The 23,001-nt window shown below is 54.8% G+C and overlaps 5 protein-coding genes across 5 annotated transcripts; 2 read left to right on the forward strand and 3 right to left on the reverse strand.

Moving 5' to 3' along the window:
• Window positions 1–455: 455 nt before the first annotated feature.
• On the reverse strand, window positions 456–1,184 carry LOC34623745 (uncharacterized protein DDB_G0285291; the record flags this gene model as incomplete). The annotated part of the gene is made up of 1 exon (XM_026338136.1): window positions 456–1,184. A coding segment is annotated over exon 1 (684 nt), but the record flags the coding sequence as incomplete, so codon positions are not given.
• A 1,686-nt stretch (window positions 1,185–2,870) lies between these two features.
• LOC34617961 (craniofacial development protein 1) lies at window positions 2,871–6,604 on the forward strand. The gene is made up of 10 exons (XM_026338138.1): window positions 2,871–2,929; window positions 3,043–3,082; window positions 3,269–3,355; window positions 3,756–3,835; window positions 4,062–4,122; window positions 4,304–4,419; window positions 4,648–4,757; window positions 4,913–4,964; window positions 5,097–5,154; window positions 6,326–6,604. Exons 1-10 carry the CDS (start codon window positions 2,871–2,873, stop codon window positions 6,602–6,604), a joined length of 942 nt encoding a protein of 313 aa, XP_026193923.1.
• Window positions 6,605–7,158: 554 nt separating this feature from the next.
• On the reverse strand, window positions 7,159–8,588 carry LOC113147461 (protein yippee-like At3g55890). The gene is made up of 5 exons (XM_026338134.1): window positions 8,542–8,588; window positions 8,229–8,321; window positions 8,007–8,056; window positions 7,701–7,819; window positions 7,159–7,242 (listed from the first exon to the last, which is right to left on the reverse strand). Exons 1-5 carry the CDS (start codon window positions 8,586–8,588, stop codon window positions 7,159–7,161), a joined length of 393 nt encoding a protein of 130 aa, XP_026193919.1.
• A 5,985-nt stretch (window positions 8,589–14,573) lies between these two features.
• On the reverse strand, window positions 14,574–17,261 carry LOC113147463. Its single transcript, XM_026338140.1, has 5 exons — window positions 17,124–17,261; window positions 16,632–16,913; window positions 15,645–15,813; window positions 14,737–15,017; window positions 14,574–14,624 (listed from the first exon to the last, which is right to left on the reverse strand). The coding sequence occupies exons 1-5, from the start codon at window positions 17,259–17,261 to the stop codon at window positions 14,574–14,576; spliced, it is 921 nt and encodes a 306-aa protein (XP_026193925.1).
• Window positions 17,262–21,482: 4,221 nt separating this feature from the next.
• On the forward strand, window positions 21,483–22,356 carry LOC34617963. The gene is made up of 3 exons (XM_026338135.1): window positions 21,483–21,530; window positions 21,822–21,977; window positions 22,294–22,356. Exons 2-3 carry the CDS (start codon window positions 21,825–21,827, stop codon window positions 22,354–22,356), a joined length of 216 nt encoding a protein of 71 aa, XP_026193920.1. The 5' UTR covers window positions 21,483–21,530; window positions 21,822–21,824.
• The last annotated feature ends 645 nt before the right edge of the window (window positions 22,357–23,001 follow it).

The raw sequence follows: 23,001 nt of genomic DNA on the forward strand, positions 1-23,001 counted from the left end.
CGCCATTCACCACAAAGCAACTGAAAAGCAGCGATACAACTGCAGCAACAAAACAACGCCATTCACCACAAAGCAACTGAAAAGCAGCGATACAACTGCAGCAACAAAACAACGCCATTCACCACAAAGCAACTGAAAAGCAGCGATACAACTGCAGCAACAAAACAACGCCATTCACCACAACGCAACTGAAGAGCAGTGGTACAACTGCAGCAACAAAACAACGCCATTCACCACAACGCAACTGAAAAGCAGCGATACAACTGCAGCAACAAGACAACGCCATTCACCACAAAGCAACTGAAAAGCAGCGATACAACTGCAGCAACAAAACGACGCCATTCACAACAAACAACGGCAATACAGCATGGTGAAGGCAGCACACCCTACAAGCGACTTGATGAGCGACTTTTATTGTGCCGCACAATAGCAGGTCAGCTGCAGCAGGCACGCACTTGTTTCTTAAGAACTTGGGGGCTGTAGATGTATCCATAGACTTCGTCCAGAGCAAGCAGCGCTGCTGGAGGTTTGACTCTGACAGGTTCTGGCTGTCTGGATGGCTGCTGCTTCTGGCACTGCTGGAATCGCTGCAGCACATTGCGCGCAGTTGCTGCATCAAGAGAATGCTCTTCGATTTGCAGAGCATCTCGCAGCTGCTGCAGAGACACCAGAGCTGCGATGCCGTGTTCCCCCAGCAGTCGTTCTTCCCCCCCCCCCTCCTGTTGTTGATGTTGCTGCTGAGCACGCAGCTTTTCCTCCTGCTTCTCCCCCTGCTGCTGCTGTTTCTCCTGCTTCTCCTTCATCTCTTGTTCTCCCTGCCTCTGTCGGGAGAGCAGTATCTGGCCTTGCTCCTCTGCAATGCAGCCGAGCAGATCCTTGTAGCGCTGCTGCAGCTGCTGCTGCAGGCGGGGTTGCACCGAGCCGTATGCCCTCAGCGCTGACATGTTGTGCAGTACAAAATCTCTTGCTGCTGCCAAGAGCAGCAGCTGCTGCTCCGGCTGCAGTTTGCCATGCTGCTGCCTCAGGGAAGTAAAGTACCCCGCAATCGAAGGGGGCAGCTGCTGCAGCAAAAACTCAAATCCAAAGGGCGCCCTTGGCGCTTCCAAGGCTTGAGGAACAGGGTGTACAGGCAGCTGCATCACGGAATACCTCCTGCTGCTGCATGTGCCGCTGCTGCATGTGCTGCTGCTTCTCTTGCCGCCGATGCTGGGAAGCCAAGATGAGGAACTGATGAAGGCTCCCCTGCTGAGCATGCGAGGAGCGACTCTGCCGCTGCTGCATGCGCTGCCCGTCGCTGCAGCCTCTACGGCTGCAGCGACAGCCGCCAGAGTGCCGCAGCAGCAGAAGCAGGCATTCCCACCCCCCTCCAGCAGCAGCAGCAACAGCAGCAGCAGCAGCAAGTGCCTACTCCAACGTCGTGTGTCTTCTCGACCCATGGAGGCACATTAAAAGGAGGCCTTTCTGCTGCTGAGCTGCTGCCTTGCTTACTTCATCGCCATTCAACAATGCGCTGGTTCTACTCCCATCATATACACATGTATACATACATATGTGTATTGCCTCGCACCGCGCAGCGTATATGCACGGCCTTGATGAGCTGCAGGCTTGCTGCTGCTTGCACGCACCAAAGGAGCTGCGCTGCTGAGCAGCTGCTCCTGCTGCAGCGGGGGAGGCGGAGCAGCAGAAACACTGGGGCAAAGAGGGAGGGACTGGGAAGGGGAGGGGGGAGAAAGGCGGTGCTGCTCAGGAAGCCACTGCTAGCAGAGCGACTGCTCTAGCGGCAGCACTCATACACACAGAGGCGCCCAGCCTGTGGCTCCCGACGTTTTCTGATTCAAGAGTTGCTGCGGCAGCAGCAGCTCTTGCGGTGCCGTGCCCGTGCAGCGAAGGGAGCGGGGGGAGTGTGCTGCTGCGTTTTTTCTTTGTATTCGCCTTCGTTTTGATGAAGAAGGACGGTCTTTTGTCTCTGCGCACTGTAAATGTCACACTTAGGGGGCAGAGGCAGCCGCCGTCCCCGCGTCGGCTGCAGTCTTGCAGCCGCAGCAGCGGCCAAGACTGCAGCCGCTCGAAGCGCCTGAAGTGTTGCAGTTGCTGTTTTTCTGAATCTGCGTGCACATTCTGCTTCTGAGACTTCTACGTCCAAGGATTTCGTCAAAGGTCTAACTGCCCTTCTGCCGCGTCGCCGCTGCCGCCTGCATGCAGCTGCGGGAGGCCTACACAAACACAGCAGCTGGAAGCAGCTCTTCTTTCCACGCGCTTAAAATCTGGCTGCCCCATCCATCCCCCACCCAGTGAATTCTCCGCGCTTTCCCAAGCATCTCGCCCGTGCATCATGTGCAGGCAGCAGCAGAGGCTGCAGCAGTGACCTGAGGTGTCTGTTGAAGCAGCCGCACGGACGCGCCAAGAGCACCGCCAGCGTAGCAGCGAAGGCTCTTGCTCTCCTTCTAACATGCATAGCTCAGCTAAGTCGCTGCCAGCAGATCTGGGAACATCCGGAGGGAGAAGAGCAGCAGCAGCAACAACATCTGCAGCAGCAGCAGTATCAGCATTAGCAGCAGCAGTAGCAGTATCATCATCAGCAGCAGCAGCAGCAGTATCAGCATTAGCAGCGTCATTAGCAGCAGTATCATCATCATTATCAGCAACTGCAACAACAACAGCATCGGGAGGGGCCGCTTCACCTGAGCGTCGGCTTTAAGCTCCACTGGACGGAGGCAGACGTCTGCAGTTCAGTATACGCAGACTCCCGAGGACGGCGCTTGCCTGCGCGCTGTGGCTGTTCTCCAGTGGCATATTAAAAAGCCACTGCTAGCCTTTGCCTGCCATTTTTAAAAAGCAGCAGCACCAGCCCAGCCGCATGCAGCGTCAGGATGTCTCTACTGCAAGCGTCTTTCGCCTCAGACACGGAATCTGACGACGAAGACTTTGAGTGCTCGGGGATTGCCAACAGCAGCAGCGACTCAGAAGACGAGGGCGAAGATGATATCCAGAGTAGCAGCAATCACGGCTCTAACGCAGCAGAAGCAGCAGAAGTAGCAGAAGCAGCACGCTGCGGCAGGAAGAAGTTCAAGCTCGTCGTCAAGTAGGCCGTGTGGGGGAGCGTTGGGGTGGGGGATTGCGCTGTTGCCACTGCTGTGCAGACGCGTGGTGTTGGCGAGCTTCCTGTTGGTGTCTGTCTCGCGTGGCTTTCGAGCCTTTGAGGCTTCTTTCTGCTTGCTGCACTCGTCGCTGTCACAGGCAGAATAAGCGCACGGAGAAACTCCGACAGCAGCTGCAGCAGCGCGCCGCTGCAGACGCGGTGTACGAGGAGCTGAGGAAGCAGCACCAGCTGGCCGTCAAAGGCTATCCTGCTTCCGTAAGCCAAGCTGCAGCTCTTGTGTTTATTATATCCCTTCGCTTCCTTTCTTTCTTGCTCTCTCTCTCTCCCCGCTGCATCCTCGCCCACCCCTCCGACTGTGCCGCTGCTCGCTTGCTTGCTGCTGCCCTTGCTTGCTGCTGCACTTGCTGCTGCGCTTGCTTGCTGCTGCACTTGCTTGCTGCTGCATTTGCTTGCTGCTGCCCTCAGGTTGCGGCTGACAATTTGCTGCTCCGCTTTCACAAACGGATGCCATCAGTGCGATCTCCCGCCACGAGTGCCTCCGTGTTGGGAGCTCTTGCGCTGCACTGCTCAAAGGTGCAACCGTCAAGTGCTGCTGCCGCTGCTGCTGCTGGAGTCGATGCCGCCAGAGACCCCCCAGGCGCAGCACAAGCAGCAGCAACAGCGTCAGCAAAGGAGGCAGTACAAGCAGCAACAGCATCAGCAGGGGAGGCAGCACAAGCAGCAGCAACAGCAGCAGTAACGCTGCCTCAGCCAGTAGAGAAGTTGGATATTGCTGCCCTCAAAAAGGTGCACAGTTTTGCCGCAAAAAGCGCTGCTAATAATCCCGTGCAGCCGCTGCGTGAGAGGGGGAGTGGAGGGGAATGGAGGGGGTGGTGCGATCAAGGGATGGGGAGGGGGGAAGGGGGGACTGTTGTGGGAGTGCTGCTCTGTTGTTGTTTTATTTTTTTTCCTCCCTCTGCAGCGCTGCCGAGGAGCGTCTTCCGAAGGACTACGTGAACTTATTAGAGGAGCTCTTCAGGAAGGTATGACAAACTGCCCTTGCTACTGTTGTCGCTTTTGTTGCTAGTGGTGATGCTGCTCCTATTCCTGTTGCTGTTGCTGTTATCCCTCCTATTTATGTTGCTGCTGCTGCCTTTATGTTTTCTTGTGCGGCTGCCCATCGACCGCGTGTGGGCAGCCGCTTTAGAGTGTTGGCGCGCGTAGGTAGGGAAAGGGTGCGATTTGTGTGCTGCTGGTGCGGGAGCGCTTCGTGATGCAGGCGCAGCCTTAAGTGAAAAGACTATTACAAAGACAGTCCGTTTTGCCGGTCGAGAATTTCAGTGAGAGGAGCACCACCTCGCAGCGTCCCGTGGCGTTGAGGCCTTTTTCTCGCCGTTGCTTCCGCCCTCTCCCGCCCCCCCTCCTTCCGTCACGTGTTGTGCAGCGGAGGAGCAGAGTGCAGAGAGGCTGGCAAGAGATCTGTCGCTTTCTGCTGTCTGCGTGCTCTTACCAGCCGCCGCGCGTCGTGGTGGACGGGCTTGCATGTGCATATGGCCCTGTGTTCTTAGGATCGAGGAGAAAGTCTCGGCAGAGCGATTTGCAGCCTTCGAGAAGAGGCAGCAGAAGCAACACGTGCAAGTCAAGGGCAAACTGCAAGCTCTGGATGCTCTTGACAAAGGTCTTGTGCCGTGTCTTCCGCTGCTGCTCTTGCCGCTGCTCTCGCTGGTGTCAGATGCCGCATGGCCTCGCTGCCGCGTGTGTGCTGCAAGAAGCCTGCAGGACGGGACTGTTGCATTCTGTATTTTTGGCGGCTGCTGTCGATGTGTGCTGCAGCCCTTGGGAGCGCCGCGACAGTCAATTCCGTGCAGAAATCACGGGCGGATTGGTGAGCCTCAAAGCGACTTCTCAAGACTCCAGTCTTAGGTCTTACAGCGCAGCTTCCACGCCTGCAGGCCTCGGTGGTGGGGGCTTGGTGTGAGGGGCGGAAAATTCTGCGCTTGTGGACGTGCCGCTGCAGGAGTCAATTCAAGGAGAAAGCGGGGATCGAGGACGAGCTCAGAAGAGGCAGAGGGCAAGCTGAAATGCTGCTGTCGTTGTTGCTTCGCCATTCAAAAATGAGTTTCTGCAGGCGCTGGGGTCGAGGGGGGCGGCCTCCCCTAGCTCCTAGCAGCTACACGCTCGGAGCGATTGCCGGCCTTCAAGAGTTGCTGCATCTACGTATGATGTATATATTATATTTCATGATTCATTTTATGAATCGTTCAATGTGGTCTTGAAATATTTTGGTTAGAGCATTATCAATATCATTTTTTTTCGTCCTTTTCATGAGAAACTCATAGAGATAATCTCCAGCTGTACATTCAGGTATATATATCTGGTCTTTTTTGACCTACGGAATAGTTGTTTGATACATTTTATGTATGTAGCTAGGAAAATGTATCCGTTTGCATGCACGTTAAGAGATCTTATCCACACATACGCACCCACACAAGGGTCTCTTTGTCTAGCTCCGTTGCCATGAACACAGGGGCCTCAAAGAGGGAGCGCGTGTTGGAGAGCCGCGATTTGCGCGTGCATAAGTGGCAGTCGCGTAGTGTGTCATGCGAATTTGTGCTTACTGCTCCTTGCGAACTCTTCTTGCTGCCGTTGCCGCAGGTACCTCGAGCGCCAGGCCTTCTTGGCCGACACCACATGGAGCATACACCAGCAAAATGTTGAGTTGCGCAGGCAGCAGGAGCAGCAGGAGCAGCAGAAGCAGCAGAAGCAGATGCAACAACCCAAAGCCACGGGCTTGTGAAGCGCAACCTTCTCGCCTCTTCGAGAAGCAGCAGCAGCGGCTTTAAGGGGCCAGCGCTGCTTCGCATCTGAGGCAGACTGCATTCCCTGCTGCTCCTGCCGTGCAGCACCCATGCGCTGGTCATCAGCGATGGAAGCTCCTAAAAAGTGCTCTAGGGGGCTGCTCTCGCTGCAGTGCCAGCGCTGCCCTTTGAGTGCAACGCAGTGCGCCGGCAGTACGTGCTGCTGCAAGGATAAGTAGTAGCGGGGCAAGAAAGTCGTGCAGCGCGATCCAGCGGGAGAGGCAGAGGTACAAATTCGGCGTCTTTTTCAAACATGCCACGTGCAGATCCTTTGCCAAGAAAAAGAAATAACAGGCCTCAACCGCGCCGCTATGTATGCACGAAGGAACGCGGAAATAGATATATATATATATATCTGGGAAACAGAAGCGCCAGAAAAGTAAATTAGCTGGTAGATAGCCCCGCGTTAATCACTTTCCTGCGAAAAGCGCCTGTTTTCCCTGTTACTTGGCACACGCATGAAGAGGGGGGTTGCCGTGTCGGTGCTGGCACCCTTGTAATTGCGAGGCCAATATTGGGAGCGTGGGCAGCCTCACCCCTGCCGCTGTTGCAGTTACCACGAGTTGCTAGCGTGCATCTAGCAACTGCATCACGCTGCAGGGCAGGCGGCAGGGGCCTCGAGGTAGACATTCGAATGATTCTAAGGCACTGCTGCCCCTGCGCATAAAAGTGCTTGGCTGCCTTCCACCTGTTTTCTTCGCCTTTCTCTCGCAGTACCCATTTCTGTGCGAACCTTTGCATCTATATATCGATACGCCTAAAGTCGCATGTCTATATAGTTGCCTCCCTCTGCCCCTCTAGGGCGTATCTGTGTAGCTGTCTGTTTCTCCCTCTTTCTGGTTCTCGCGCACGCAAGCGAAAGAAGGGAAAGCGAAGATCCTCTGCTTCCTAAAAACAAGGGAGGTGGGGTGTGTGATGTGGCAGGAGGGAATGGCAGCAGACACCCCCTGCTTGACGCATGGGCGCATGTCCACGCAGCAGCACCTCTCCTCCCCCTTCCCCATGCGCCCCTCCCCTCTCCGCCTCCTTCAAGGACTGCCCGGAGTCGCACGGATATAGGGGGAGATCTCGCGGCAAGCGGTGCGGCAACGGAAAGCTTCCTTGGAAAGAACCATCATCGCGAGGGGGCGGGGGACCTACCGGCCCGAAGCCAGCACAGCCTCTTTTGCTGAATTTTCAGCGCCTCAAATCCAGTGACGTGGCGACTTTTTCCGCTTGACCTTATTCGAACTCGGTGTCAGAAGGGGCCAAGCTGCAAATACGGACGGCTCCACTTTCCTCCTGCAGCTCAGCCCTCAGCAGCTCCTGCGAAAACGAACAGATGCGCGCTCCTCGTGGCGTCTCGCGCCGTTTTTCTTTCGCCCTTGCGGGTCGTTCAGCACTTTTGGAGAGTGTGCATGTGGACCAGGCCGGCTCTGCTTGCGTTAGAGCGTGGAAGGGGACGGAGGGAACACAGCCGCACAAGACGGCACAGCCAGCATGCGGCCCCCGCGCGAGGGGTGTGTGGAGTGCCACGGGAGCACGACCTCCTCCCGTGCAGAGGCGCCAAGAGACGCGCAATGGAGGCGCTTAATTTTTACTCAAAGGCACCAGCGATGAGCACCGCAGTCACGCGCGAACGTGGCATCCCTTTTTTCCCCTGCGCATCCGTCAACTGGCTACCCCTCTCTACTTTGCGCAAAGACCTGTTTCTCTGTCAAACGCTCCCTACAAAAAAAAAGGCTCTACAGGTCTCTGGCTTCCTACAGACTAAGGTGCCTCACGCGCTCCAAGATGTACTTCCCCTCTTTGTACTTTTGCGACTCCTGGACGGCAAAGCGGTACCGCCAGCCCACGTTCGTGCCGCAGTCGTTGCAGTAAATATCAACTATCGTGTGCTTGCCTAACCGCAGCGCACATCTAGCAAGCTCTCGAATGGAGAGACGGAGAGGCGGACGAGAGGAGAGCTACACTTGTGGGAGAGGAGGAGCGCAGCAGCAGCAGCCCACGAAAGCAGACTCGCTCTCGAGAAGCCAGCCTCATCACAAAGCCCTCCTTGCACAGCCCTACACTACTGCCGGCAGGCTCACCAGTCGTCATGACGCGGTCTTCACACTGGCCTTCCGAAACATTTGTTGCCCTGCACCGGCGAGCCACACAAACAGTGGCCGTGTAAAGTCTGAACTTGCAAGATATATCTGCGTGTTTGCAAACCCTGTGAGTTGCCATGAACACGCCCTTGACTGAGAGTCTAGAAACCCCTAGAAGCCTGGCAGATCTCCAAAGGCTTAGACCGCAAACCCTTCGCATACTTGTCAAAGAGCCATGCCGGTCCAGTGCGGCCTCTGAATTGTTTCGAGGCGAGATCGCTGCGGGCTGCGAGGTGCGAGTGGCACAGGCGGCAGCTGAAGGAGAGAAACGCAGCAGGTTACTGGCTTGCGCGTATGAGCCCATGCGGAGTGGGCTGAAGTTGCGAGCGCGCCATAGAGGAAGGGAAAGAGACCGCCGCGCGCGGCAAGTTGCCTGTGCAAGCACTAGGCTTCACGCAGGAAAGCGGTGGGAGAAGCACACACCCAACCACAAGCACAAGAGGGGAGAGGCCCGAACACGAACCCCCAAACTCACACATATACCTTGGTGTCGACCAGCCACTCCTTGAAAAGGCGCCCCATAGAAAGAGAGAGCAAATAACACAGAAGGGAGCGCAGGTGTCAATTATTAACGCTATTGGAGCAGACAGGAGGGAAAACGGCTGCAAATGGCTGGTGCAACCATCAACGCCCTGCCGCTCCTCGGGCAATCGGCACTGCGGGTTGTAACACCAATGAAGCACACATGCGAAAGGGGGGTTTCTCAGCCGCGTACAAGGATGGCAATTAAGCTTGGCGCAGTGATTTATGCGAAGATACAAATGAACGCAGATGAACGCACTCGCCCCTTAGCCACCAGGTGGTATTGGGGGATGTTCTGGCTGCCGAAGCCACCACGTGCTAGTCGACCAGCACTCTCAAAAAGTCCTCAAAAACCCAGGGATTGAGCCAGACCTAACATTAAAAAGCACAAACGAGCGCAAAACCGTACGCAAGGGTATCTATGTCTTGAATGTGGGCTTTTGTGGTTCGTTTCTTCCAGTAGACCACTGGTACATTCGAGTGACGGTGGCACTACCCGGTGCAAATTTATGCAAGATTGTTAACTGCATTGCAGTTCTTAGGAATTTCACGTTTTTGTTTTTCTGTTCGTCGCACCTTGCGTATTCCCCTTTTTATTCCAGATTGTAGGCTGGTGAACATGGGACGCAGAAGACATAACGGTGGAGGGTAGAATCAGTGCAATGGATACTTTCTTTTGCTTCCCCCTTTCTTCTTTCGTTTATCGTATTTGCATGCTCACCTGAAAAGGCGGATGATGGATACTGTAACAGAAGATGCATCAACTACTCATAAAAGGAATCCGCTGACTCCACGGTAGAGTGCGTGTACCCTGGAGGTCTAATGGGCTTTCGTCTGAAACCAATGCTACCTTTCTAGCGCCTTCTAGCTCACATTGTAGCTCCTGTTTTATTTTTCTTTTCCTCTTATTACGCTGTGGCGGCTCTGTCTGATGATTTAGTAGTGGTCTGCTTCTACGCGAATTCCACTCGCCATCAAAGAACACTCGTTTCATCTATTTGATTGGGTAGATAATTACTAGACTATTTGCTGCACTTGATTCAAAATCGAGATATACATAATTATTCGCGTCTCGTTGGCTGTCTAATAGAACCACTCGATTGAAACTCATGTCGCCCTACTTTCTGCGGGAGGGCTTCACACTGTGAAACCAATGGTACATGGATTCGTTCCTCAGTAGAGTTACACCACCGTATATAACCAAGCAGACAAGAATCGACGAAGTGGAAGCGAGCGTAAACGAGCAATAGCTAGACGGAGGATTACAATATGACGGAGAAAAGAATCCAGCACTGGTAGCATTCAGCGCAGTCTGTTTGTTGTAGCGTTACCTCACTTCCGAAACAAGCCACGAATAACGATATCAAGAACATTATACGCCCTGGTAGAAGCAAATCCTTCTTCAGCTCTGGTGGGATCACTTCCTTCCTTTCATAAGGAAAATTTCAATCAGCTTCCAAATGCTTCGGTATGCCCTTCCCTTGCCTACAGGATGACAAATTGCCTTCAAATCCTGATGAACAGAGAGCTGAGGTCAGTCATAGCAGCGTATGTGCTGCTACGAAATGTAAAACTTGTTTTAGTTAGCCTGCAGAGGCTTTCCCTTCTCATCGCCTCCTCTCCGCCGGTTGCTTACTACACAAAGCGCCTGGTGGGTGCAAAACGCCAGAGGAAGGAAGGAAAGGGCAATGCCAGTGAAGAAGACAGAATAGCAACGATAGTATAGAAAGTAGACAAAAAGTGATACCTAAAAGCACACAACCACAAACAAACAACAAATAATGGGAACCGCAAGAATGCAGAAGCTAGTGGGTTGGTTCCTTATCTATCTCATCCACCCATGAATGCAATTTGTTGCATTCCTTTATGCGCATACTTCAGCTTTGGTACAATCTCACTATAAAAAGGAGCGCCCCTAAAAACGAGATATCCGTAACCTCTTTTCGCAGCAGCCCGATGTTGGCTCTCAGCGCACGGAACCAAACAAACAAAAGACCTGCACAGGAGCACTCCGCAGCTCTACCCACATCATCAATCTTCTCTGGCGCAGAGAGAGACCAGACGTCACCCCTCTACTTCATCCTCTTTCTCTCATCTGTGTGCCTAAATGCAACTATCCACTTTTCCCTCGCCGTCACGACCACCTAGCAATAAACCCTGCCACTGCTCTCCTTCCTCAGCATCTGTCTCTCGGTATGCTCAACAGGCTGCCGCCAAAACATCTTACCCAATAGAGGGATTCCGCCACCCACTACCGTAAACGAAACTGCGAGCCAAGTGGGAGCCTGGGTTCGATAGCACAAAAAATAAATGCTTGCTGTGCGCTCTGTACAAAGCTGGACTTCTTGGTGCTAGCCGTCAGAAAAGAGCCACTGGAAATTGGGTATTTTGCTGGAATCAACGGTCGAGTGGCTTTGTGATACAGAGCGAACCAAGGGGTTCTTTGCTCTACTGCGAACCGACTTGACTCGCTACTGAGTAGATGCGCAGCCGCTTCTATTTCTTCTCTTACCCTCTTGGGTGGGGCTTCAAATGTGTGCTCTAACGGGGGTAGCGCGTGGAGGGGCATCTCTGCCGGGAGAATCGGATAGCTCCTAGTAGCGCTGCCGCTGCTGCCAGAGGGCACGGTAATTTCCAGTTGTCTCAAAGGTACCGGGAAGGCTAACTCGGCGGCAAAGAGCAGCCTGAAGCACCCGCACGAAAGCGATGCACCGACAGGCTCCATGGGTTCTGGACTGCTCGTCTTCTCGCTTAACACGATTGCGCAAGGCTGCAACAACGACCCCATTAGACGCCTTGTAAAGAGGGTATGCCTCCCCAGACAGCCTCTATAGCGGCCGTGCTGGGGGCCTGCGATAGGCCTCGAAAAGCAGAAAGAAGCCTTACTGCCTATGTGTTAGTATGGGGTCGCTTTGAGCGAGCAGCAGCTCAAAGTTGTAGATGCCAGACACGGGCAGAATCATCGCCTGCCACCACGCAGACAGACAGAGAAAGGCAATCCTACACGGACATGGGCAAACGGGGGATCGAGAGGTGCCTGTTACACACGCACCTTTATGGACATCTACACATCTATTCAGAGGCATTAAAAATACCTGCACGCAGATTATTATGTACGAATAAACACCAAATCACAGCGTTCTCAAGAATAAGACATACGGGACGGGGTCACAGGTCCCCCCCCCACACACAGGGGTTGCATTGATATGTAGGGAGCAACGGGCAGAAGTGCAGTGAGTGTAACAGAAATAAACCACCTTCTCGCGTGCCGCTCACAGCCGCACTTCAAAGAGAACGACACTAAAAAAGCTCTGGCTCGGCGTGCCCTATTTCCCACCCCCGAACCCGCTGCGGGCAGCTGGCTACTCCGCTGCTTGGCAGCTAGCTCCTGGGCAGTTTCAGCTAGCCGCTGACGAGCAGTGTGGCTTACCGAGTCTCCAATCTTAAGGTCCAGCACAAGAGTATTCCTGGTGCCCTTGGTGAGGAGCCACTGAGTGAAGTCAGGCACGGCCGCAGCCAAGGTGCCTGTCGGCTTCCTGAGGGTGGCAAGGACTGCAGCCTGCGAAGACAGCAATATGCAGAGAAAGGATGCACGGACAGAATATAAAAGATAAAGGCTGAACACACGCGGGAAGACTGCGCAAAGCGCGGCAAGAAGACTGTGCGAGCAGCAGGAAGGCAAGTAGGGAAAGGGGGGAAGACGAAGAAGCATAAAAGAGGCGGTGCGTGTCCGACGAGGTAGACGGAAGCAGCGAGCCACAGCACCAGAAGGCAAATAGCAGGCAGCGCCGGGAGCCAGCCGATCTACAGGCGATCGCTAGAAATACATGCAGCCCGCACAGGAGGCACAAGGTGTTCGAAGACTCAAGAGGTATATACGGCAAGACGCTCGGGATGGCAACAGGGGCAGCCACGAAAGAATTGCGAAAGCCGGCCGAGCTAAAGAGCGGCAGAAGTGGCGTGGTCGTACCTGCGAAAGCCGTCCAGCTAGCTCTGGCTTGGTTAGCTGAATTCACACGAACAAGGGAATGGAAGCTGTAGGCGGTAGGCTGTGAAACTGGAAAGGAGAGAGAGGCAGGAGCAGCGAGGCAAGCAGGGGCCTCTAGGGGGCCAGAGCAGGCAAACGTATAGACGCACACACTACGAATGACAGAGGACAAGGAATAAGAGGAGAGACAGGAGAATACAAGAAGAAAGATCTGCCGACGGAGAGCAGCGAGGGGCCACACAAAGGCGACAGATCGGCATTAACCGCAGAGGGGAGCAGAGAAGCCGCAAACACGAAGTGCAAGGAGAGGCACGGAGGATACCAAGCAGAGAGGGGGCCACATAGTTAGCCTAGAGGGAAGATAGGCGACAGCCAGCAGATAGATAGCGTAGAAGGTGTGTGTGGATGTATGTATATATATATATATATATATATATATATACACCACATATATATACACAGACACACATATATACACATACACACACACACACACATACACACACACATACACACAGCTGCTTGCCTTGACTTTTATACGAAGAACCGCCGGTGCCTCGATGGGCCAGCTGTAGAACTGCCCCACAGGAATCTTTTGTTTTTGCTTGTTTCTGGTGCTTAAAGTTTGCAGGGAGATATCGGCGGAAAGAACTGGAGAGGCACCCCAGTACCTTGTGGACGCCGCCGCTGCTGTTTCTGAGGCGTCCCCCTGCAGCAGGGGCAGCAACACGCGCAAACGATTTTTTATCGTTTCCTGGATGCAAGAGATGCACGCAGTGCCAAGACCGTGGAATCGTGTATACACTATGTAGTCACATCCACTTCGCCCTCCCCGCCTTCAAACAAAACCACCAGAAATGCATCAACACCCCCAAGGGTGCAGATATGTATGCGGTTTCACAAGGACAGATCCATGATTAGCTTCGAACCTAGGAGTGCGTCTACTATGACTTTTGAGACTCATGCATATGGTCGCCTGACTCGCCACACAAACGCGCTGTATGGACACACGAGAAGCTACAAGGCGACTGAGCGCGCCGCACGCTGCCCCCCCTGTAGCCGTGTCGATTGGACCCTACCCACGCAGGCATGTGTCTAATGAGAGGTCGCGGGAAAAGAGCCATGGATTCGATACAGACGCGCGCTTCACAGAGCAGACAGGCTGCTGGACTGTGCAGTGGTGGTTGTGAGTGCTTCATGCGTGACCAACCAGGACAGAAGGAAGAGAGACCCCAACAGTATTCGCTTTGAATAAGGGGCGGCCCTCTCCCTGTCCTCTGTTTGGGGAAATTCGACTCCCAAGGTAGATTCAAACGCCTAGACACAAGCGGCTAAATGTAGGCGCAGACTCTGTATCCCTGACGATTTACTGTGGCTTGGTAGGAGACATCTAAACCAGAGCAACGCTGCCCTGGCCAGTAGCGTGAAGGCGTTGCCTCACCGCTTTCGTGGGTTTAAAAAGCAGCAATTGCTGGTCACCGTGGCGCAGTGCAAACTGCACGGATCTGGAGCTTTTAAGCGCTGTTTCTTCTGGTACGAAGAGACAGGGGTTGTCCTTCGAACGGCTGAAACCCACCTGCGGGAGAAAGAGAGAGAGAGAGAGAGAAATCTTTGGCCAGTTCAGCTTAGAAGAGGGAGGCTCTACGGTCTTGCAGTCGGAAGGAGAGAGAACCCCACGGGAAACCAGGTGGCTCGCTGCAAAGCTGCACCAACCGTGCGGGGGGGGAGCACTGCTGCTTTCGCGATAGACTCGCAGGGAAGTCTATGTGCAGGAGGCTGAAACTTGGAGGTGAAAGGCCGCTCCGGACGGCCCCCAAGAGACTCAGCGGGGGAAGCGGGGGAAGCGGGGAGAGAGACAGAGAGAAAGAGAGAGAGAAAGAGAAACAAAGAGAGAAAGAGAGAAAGAGAGAGACACAGAGACAGAGAGAGAGAGAAGAAAAAAACAAGTCTATGACAACAGGCTCTCTGTGCTGCCGAGATCTAGAAAACGCAGATATTCAGTCGGCTTGAGGAGGGGCAAAAAGGGGAGGTGGGGCAGCGGAAGGAGTCTGCTATGAGGCGTTTACGGACCGTTTGATCCTCGCCTTGGTTCGCTTTGACCAGCAGCAGCAGCTGTGCGTCCTCCGGCAAGCTCCACCCCAGCAGGCCGCAAAGCTTCACCGCCTTTTCTCCGGATGTGATTTCAGCGGCAAAGGCTCCAGCCTCCGCAGCTGCTAGAACGGCTTCCAAGTGCGCATGCACACCCGAGGGAAGGGGGCCTGAGAAGGCGGAGAAGCTGTTGAGCTCTGCTGCCAAGACTCCTACTCCAGCGGCTAGAAGCGCGTTTTCTGCTCCCGCCGAGGAGAGAGTCACGGGAGAGACTGATGCGGCCCTGCGCGCAGCAGCGCCAACACATTCAAAAACGTGGACGGTGGAGGCACCAAGAAGGAGCAGTTCCCACCCTCAACAAAGAAACCCAGCAGACGGACAGGCAGGCAGGCAGGCAGACGGACAGGCGGTCTGCCTGCCTGCTGAGTTTCTCTGTTGAATTGCCTGAAGACATACGCAAAGAAGGCTCTTAGCAACAGCGACACCGCTCGCGAGCGTGCAGGGAGTGCCCTTGACGATAAGGCAGCGCGGAGCTGCCTGTACACCTCCTCTAGCGCTGCAAGGGGATCCTCCAGCAGGGGCAGACCCCCGTAAAGCAATAGGGCAGCCGCTTCTGAACCTGCGGCACAAAAGCGATCACAGAGTGCGAGTCCACGCGAGGCGTTGAAAGGGGAAGCGCTCTGCTCGCTGCTCTCCCCCCTCCCTCCTCAGCCTGCCAGCGACTGGCAGCTTTACGGCCAAACGTCGCGTTCAAGACGCGCGGGAGCAACAGCAGCAGCAGCGGCAGACACAACAGGACGGCCTCAGCACCCATGAAAGTCTCTGCAGCGACAACGGCGGCTGCCGCCCTCTCCTGCCCCTCTGCCTCCCCTCGTTCCCCCTTCCTCTTCCCCCTTCCCTCCCCCTGCCTCCCCGCTCACCTGGAGGGAGCTGCCTCGAATTTTCCACGAGCTGCTTGCCCTTCCGCTGCGCCATTTGGCCGTTGACTCCAAACTGCACTTGCGCTGCAGCCACCAGCGTTGCATTCGCTGACTCCCCTGCAGTCACAGCCGCTGCAGTAGCAGCCGCAGCTGCCCACAGCGCCGCCGCCGCTGCCTCCGTCTTCTGGAGGGGACGGCTAACAGCTTCCACGAAGAGAGGTCTTAAGCCCTGCAGTGTAACACGCGGCAGCAGCAGAAGCAAAACGTTCCCAACTGTCCACGCATCTCCTCTCCCCCCACTGCATCCCACCGCCTTCCAACGCTACGTCTGGTGCTGCCTTCGGCGCTCCCTGCACAGTGTGCACCCAATGCATCTAAGCTCCCACGTCCCTTTCCTTATCTTTCCCTTTTCTTTTCTTTCCCTTTTCTTTTCTTTCCCTTTTCTTTTCTTTCCCTTTTCTTTGCCTTCCCTCCCTGTGAAAACTCAGAAAACCGCCAAATTATGGCAGCCAGCCACCTCTGTATCTCCATTCTCGGCACACAGCCCCTTACTGCTGTTACTGCCCAGCTCCCTTTCTCCCTCCCGCCTTCCCTGCTCCCTGCTGCTGATTTTTGCATTGTGCAGCTTGCGCGTCTTTTTCGGTGGTACGGTAGTGGCGGCTAGGAGACTAAGGGGCGTCACAGGAGCAACATCGTCCAGGCAAGAGACAGCGAAAGAGAAGCGGATAAAAGGAACGAAGCGAATATGTCCTAACAGCAGCCACCTGGGGGCTGTTGCAGGGACCCGCGCATGCCCGACGCGCCTCGTGACACGCTAGCGGCCACTTTAGTAGAGCAGCTTTAAACTAGCAGCATCAGCAGCAGCAACAGCAGCATCAGCAGCAGTAGCAGCATCATCAGCAGCAGCATCATCAGCAGCAGTAGCAGCATCATCAGCAGCAGCATCATCAGCAGCAGTAGCTGCAGTGTCGACAGCAGCCCTCTAGACCCTTTTCCGGCATCCTAGAGGCGGATCTCGGAAGGGCAGATAGACGAAGAAGAAGGAGCGTGGCAGGCTGGCGGCACTCTTTGGCAGATTACACGAACCGTTTGAAGCTGCAGATGTAGCGTGCCAGAGCAGCCCGCTGCGGCTGCTGTTTGAAGTAAGTCCCATAAGACGCGTATTTCTTCTAGCGGTAGCTCTTGCGCCTCCTGCTGCCGCTGGTGAGGCGCTTGCTGCAGGAGACTGGAGAGGTGCTGCTGCTCCCACTGCTGCAGCTGCTTTTCCACCGCTGTGCAGATGCGCTCGCGGTAGTCCACAGCCTGTTGCAAGGGGGGCCCTTCTGCAGCCTTCAAGTGGAGGAGAGCAAAGGCGTGCATCTCCGGAGCCGTCTGAGGCGGCTGCACGTGAAGGGGCAGACAGCGCAAGACGCGCAACAGCAGTCCTTGAAAAGTGGCATCGCCACAAAAGGCGCAAGTGCATCGCAATCGCCCCTTTCCCCCATTCCCCCCCACACACATGCATGTGCAGCGCCTTAGCCCAGGGCCCCTGGGGTAGACAGACTCGTTTCTCGCAGCGGCAGCAGCGGCAACAACCTGGCTAGACAGCGTTAGCATCGCCAGCGTGTTACGCTGGGAAGCGTTCTGCCCGCAAACTAAGCATTTGAGGCCTCGCGGTGATGCCTCCTCTGCCACCATGAATAGCGCCACACATCTGGAGCCTGGGAAAGCGACGGCGGCAGGCGCTCAAGGGCTTTCTTTCTGAGCATGCAGCAGCGTTTGCAGAAGATCCTGTGGCTGTAGCGGGGAGAGCGTGCGAGGCCTGTCGGAGGCAGCAGGCTGACGTACCCCCCAGAGAGCCATGCGCGCCTTCAGAGAGGCCACGTCCACGGAGACACGCGTCTGGAAGGGGCTGCGCAGACTCCTGGGAGCTGTGGTGTCTGCTGCTGCTGCGCACTGCAGCAGCAGCGGCGCCAAGAACCACTTCATTTCAGACGCAAGGCACTGCCGCGCTGTAGGGGATCGTTGGCTTGGTCGGCGAAGAGACAAGAAGCCCTAGGCGCCAACGCCGCAAACCATCGGGGGCAGCCTGTGGACAGGCAACAAGAGCCTCGGCTGTACGGACAGGAGACCCCCAGCAGCTCCTCGCCCTTCAGTGTCGCTTGTCTTCCCTTTCAAAACTAAACACGACGATGAAAACAACAGCTGAGACCAAATAAATTCTTCCCAGAAGGAGGGAGAGCTGTGCAACGCGCCTCTCGAGGGGGGACTGGCCCCTTCCTGGGGGCCTCGTTGCGAGGGGCCCCCGCGCGGGAGGGTGGGCCCCCCGCGGGCTGGTGTGGCACTGGCCAGACGATCATGATATTGGCATTCGTCTGACAGCTTTTGGAGCCTTTTTTATTCGACGGAAGGCGACCAGCGGGGCATGCGTCTGCTCGTCGCCAGCGAAGACTTGTGGGCCCAACACAGTTGCAAAGAGATGTGTTTCCGGCATGTCTGTACAGCTGAAGGTCACGAGTTTTCTGCACACACACCTGAGGTCCAGGAACGCGTGGCGGGGCTTTAGGCTAGAGTACTGATAAGTTGCAACGCGCGTAGTTTGATGAGGGCTGCACTGTTGTACGAGCACCCCCTGTAGCGTACACTGCATGCAGCAGCACAGAGACTATGTTATACTTCAAGACTCGCATTCCGGCCACACCTCTCGAGGCGATGCTCCATACCCCTGGAAGTCCATGGAGGCACCCGCGCCTTGAGGCCTTGTTCGGGATGCAGCCCGACGGCTCTGCCTTGAAGGGCAACAAGCTCACGCCCACCATCTGACGTCGCGTACTCGCAATAAATCCATAGGTTGGCTAAGTATCATCAGCGAGCCGGCACAACAAATTAGAACAGCCCTACAAGCGGCACCCTCGACCCCTACTAGCCTTTAGCTTCGTGAATAGGGAATATCTTCCAGCGAGTGCGAGCTCGCAGAACGCCAGTGTCACGCGCTGTCAACCTTCACATATCCTATCTCTCTAGTCTTCGGATGTCTTGACTCACAATATCCACGTAAACGTCTTCACGCAGTAGACTCACGCAGGCTCAAATGAGCACCGCGCGCGCACCCACTCTGGAGGTGCAGCTGGTTGCATCCCTTCTCCCCTTACTGTGCAGCCTAAGACCCTTAAACTTCAGGACGATGGCTGAGACACTGGTTTCATCATAAAGCTAGAGGACTGCTCTACCTTCGGAAACATGTCCCTGCTTTCTTGTAGCCAGTCACCGTGGAGGACCTCCGGGTGAAGCTGCATGTTGAGCATGGTCGGGCGTAGGGCTGCTGCGGTTTTTATAGTTGAAATACTCGGGCCGTGAAAGGGCATCGGACTCAGCATGCTGTTGCGAAAAAGCGCCAAACGGTCACTGTTCAGCACAAGGAATCAAGGATAGAGCCACCAAGCTCTTTTCCCAACGACGAAAGCGTCTATTTCTAGAAGCACGTCAACCCTCTGTTTAGTCCCATCAAAGGTCTCCGTTTGTAGAGGATTAAGTCTTGCTTTAGTACAAACTTAATAGGGTGTTATCGAATACCCTCAAAAGAAAGTTCGCTCGTTCCCCTGCCAGCGCCATCCAAAGCTCCCCACATGAGAGGAGAAGTACAGGTAGGTCACGCGTCCTACATGCACCCTCTTGACACTCCAAACATTCACAGCTAGCTGCACATAGCCTCTAGTGCACATGCACAAAGTATCGCGTCTTCTTTTTCGAGGTAGCAGTACTGCAATAAATAAGGTCAACGCGCACAGAAACCATTCTGTGAAATCTCTACTGAACCTCTGTTGAGGTTCAATCCTGTGGCAGCAAGTCTTGAGTGCAGCTAAGCCTGCTACAGGAACGGGCACAGACCCAGCATGTGGAGAAAGGAGAATGCACAAAGTGCAATTGACTCCTTCTTTTAGGACACCGTAGATCTGAGGAGTACAGAACCAGCCGGGAGAACGCGAACGCCGCTGCCTTCAGCTCTCCTGCCACAAACTGGCAGCCATGATACCGACAGAAACACGTAAGAGACTTCTCATAGGACTCTATAAATGCAGTCTCTGCAGACCCTTCTCACTGTGTACGAAAGAGGAAAAGCACCGCAGGAATGCAGGAAATTGCAGACTAATGTCAGGCACACAGCCATATGCACAGCTAGCTCAGCGCAAAATAAAACGCCAGATTAGTTTGGCTGTATATAGCCAGGCTATATTTTCGCACATTCCACCGCTGTAGTTATGTGCAATCAAGAGCTAGTAGAGCGCTGGCCACTACTTGATAAACTTTCGTATATGCATTTCATTGAAAAGTAGATTTAACGCAGTGCAACAAGGGTCAGCATTGTGTGTATGTATGTTCGCCATAGGCTGCTGCTATATGCACCAGTATGAGCAGGCATGCCGGGGGTGTGCTTGTGGAGGAGGTAGCAAAACGGCTGATCCCCTAGCACTGCCTCTCGCTCCCCTCATGCGGCGACCAGGGTAGGTGAGGGCACGGGGAGAAGAAAGCTCTATTGAAGCGACTAATTGACAGCTTTATTAAGCTCTGTAATGGGTGCTGGCTATAGAAAGCCTTTCTATGGAGGCCCCAGTACCCGCAGAGCGTTGCAAACGCAGAGTGCTCTTCGCGCCACGCAAAGGATGCACCACTGCAATGAAGTTCGCAGCACGCCTTCAGCTCTAGCAGACCGTCACAAACACCAAAAAGTGCACGGGAAGGCATACTCGTGGCTTAGCAACAGCTCAACCCAAAATATATAGAGTCAAGAGAAACGGGGAAGCGGCAGAGCTTGGCTCAGCTCATTAGCACCGGGCTGCACACTTCTGTCGCTAAAGCGAAAGAAAGAACCTCGGCGGTGCGCGCTTTGGTTTGGGGAGCTGAGTCTGCCCTCTTTACCAGGAGCTAAACTCCGTCGGAAAAGTTGCAGCAACAAATAAAGCCCTAGGGCGCCCTTCTCTCCCAGCCTTTAGGCAGTCCACATGTGCTCAATTCCAGCGAAGAGGAAACGCACTTGCGTCTCCCCTGCAACCAGTCAACCTAAAAAACCCTAAACCCCATCTTTCACACATGAACCTGTGCATGTTGAAACGCCCAAGAAGACTGACTTTTAGCGTTCGGGCCATCTGCCTGATTCGAATTTATGTACTCATTACGCATTCTGATCATGTCCTCACGCTGCAACCACGCTCTGCGCTTCGCTCTCTGCACGCAGGCGAGAGGCGCAACTATTTTTTGCATGCAGCAGCCAGCCCCTCTCTCTGGCGAGCAGTGCCGAGCACTGACCCCTGGTCCTGGGCCCCTAGGTCCGGAGTTCAAATCTAAGAAACAGACATTCTTGAGCTAGAAAGGAAACCGTACCCCTTTATCCTGCCGAAGAGGCACCCCTTCCTCTGCAATGGCCCTGGTGAGCTCTGTGTGCTGCCGCTACGAGACACTGGATTTGCTCGGCTCGCGTTCTAGCTGTACGAAAGTGATTCTCATCCCTCGTATATGATTCAAAGAATCAAAAGGACCCACATGACGCTCAAGCAGGGCCCGCATGGGGATAAAGCGCGGCAGCAGCAGTCAGGTTCTTGCAAGCTCTGGACGGAAGCTCCTCTCAGGGAAAACTTTTGGCGCATAAGCGGCAATTGAAAGAGTCTTTGCAAATGGCAGTGCAGAGAGCAGGGGCCGGGAGCTGAGGCACGGAGGGTGTACAGGCGAAGAGGCAAATTTTAGGGCTCTCGTTGCGTGCGCCTTCGCTCGAGTGTTTCCACGTGTTTGCATGCGTCTGCATTTGGTGTCTGTGCCCTTGTTTTGGCGTACTTGCTGTCCCTTCGCGTTGCGTGGCCTTACCTTTAAAATTCTGTGGCTGAACAGCTTTTCCTCATCGGCTGTGTGTGCGCGCTGTCTATCATGCAGCGACTTGCCAGGCCGCTTCTTGCGGCAACAGAGCTTCCCACCCCGGTAAGCCTGCCTTTCCTGCCCTTCCCACTCTATCACCGCAAAAGGTTATGAAAATCAAGCGCATTTTGTTGTGTGGTGGGGGCCTACTGAGCCACTGCCTTTTTAACAGCCTGCGCACCAGGGGAGCGGTTAGCGCATGAGCTGTACAGTCCCCATAGCTGGTTTTTCAGACGCTGGTTGTGAGTACGTCTTTTGTACTTCGTAATGAGTACACGGCTCTCCATTCGTTTTATGCGCAACGCGAGCTGTACGTTGGCGCCGTCATTGCACTGTGCCTGCGCTGTGTTTTAGCCAATGGGCACGGGGGTTGTCTTTGAACACGTTCTGCCAGTGAAGTTCGCCCTCAGCGGGCCGAAGTGGTGCGCAGTGGTTGCTTCCGGCTTAGCGGGTGCCTTCTCCGGCAATTTCTTCTTCAAGAATCTCATCATGTGCAGAAACCCCCCCAACGTACGCACCATCACGTATACACGAAAATATACACGTCGAGCGCTAATTGTTGCGGTCCCCCAGTTTACGTGGGCTGGTAGCTGGGCCCCTAAGGACGCATTGATATATCAGAGGCCTCTTCGTCTGTCCTTTTCCCCCCCCTCCCTCATCTATCTCGGTGGCGTTCTATCCCTTTTCCTCTCCCTCCCACGTCCCTGCTCCCTTACCCTTGGATGGGATTCTGTTGCATTTTTGAGAGGACACACTGCCCTGGCTGCGCCAGCTCATGCCTTCTAGTCGTTAAACGCCCTTTCTGTATGTTTCTTTTGCGGTACAGCCACCCAGAGACCCCAATGAAACTGCACCCGAGCGCCACCCCCATGCGCCTGAGGACGAATGAGGATTTCCTGCAACACTGCCACATCAAGCCGCGCTTTATCCGCGTCGATTGTTGGTTGTTTCGATGTTGCTGCTCTCTTCGCTCTATCCTCTAGAAGGAACTGGCGTGCGCGTACGTTGCATGCAGCCACGCGGCCGTGCGCCTCCATGTAAAGACCGCTCGTAGAACGCGCGCGCTGAGCGTCAGTGCACTAGCTGTCCTCCCAATTCACCTGAGGCCACTGCGTTCGCGGCTTCACGGCGATCACTAGCCTTTTGCGTGATTTCGTCTTCCTGCGCCGGGAAGTTGCAACAGTGGTAGCGGCTATACTCAGCCCGCCCCAGAACCGTCGTGCGTAACCCCGAAAACTTGCAAAATCCGTTCGGGGCGAGCAGTTTTAAAAGATATATACATATATACACGCCAAAGAACGAAGCGGCTGCCGCAAAGTGCCGCGTGCGAATAGACCCCCTTGACGTGGGATCAATGCGGCATGACTGGAGGAAGCTCGAAATCTAGGGCACGTACCGGTTGAGGGAGGGTTCGAACCCCGCAGCTGATGGGCATTTTTCTGTAGATTGGTGCCTTTCAGGCCTTGCACGTGAATGCCAATGGCGTGCTTTCTCATAGGCATTCATTGCACTCCCTCAGGCTGCAAAGCTACAC

This window comes from Cyclospora cayetanensis, unplaced genomic scaffold (assembly GCF_002999335.1).
Source record: "Cyclospora cayetanensis isolate NF1_C8 unplaced genomic scaffold, CcayRef3 CcayRef3_contig_230, whole genome shotgun sequence".
Lineage (NCBI taxonomy): Eukaryota > Apicomplexa > Conoidasida > Eucoccidiorida > Eimeriidae > Cyclospora > Cyclospora cayetanensis.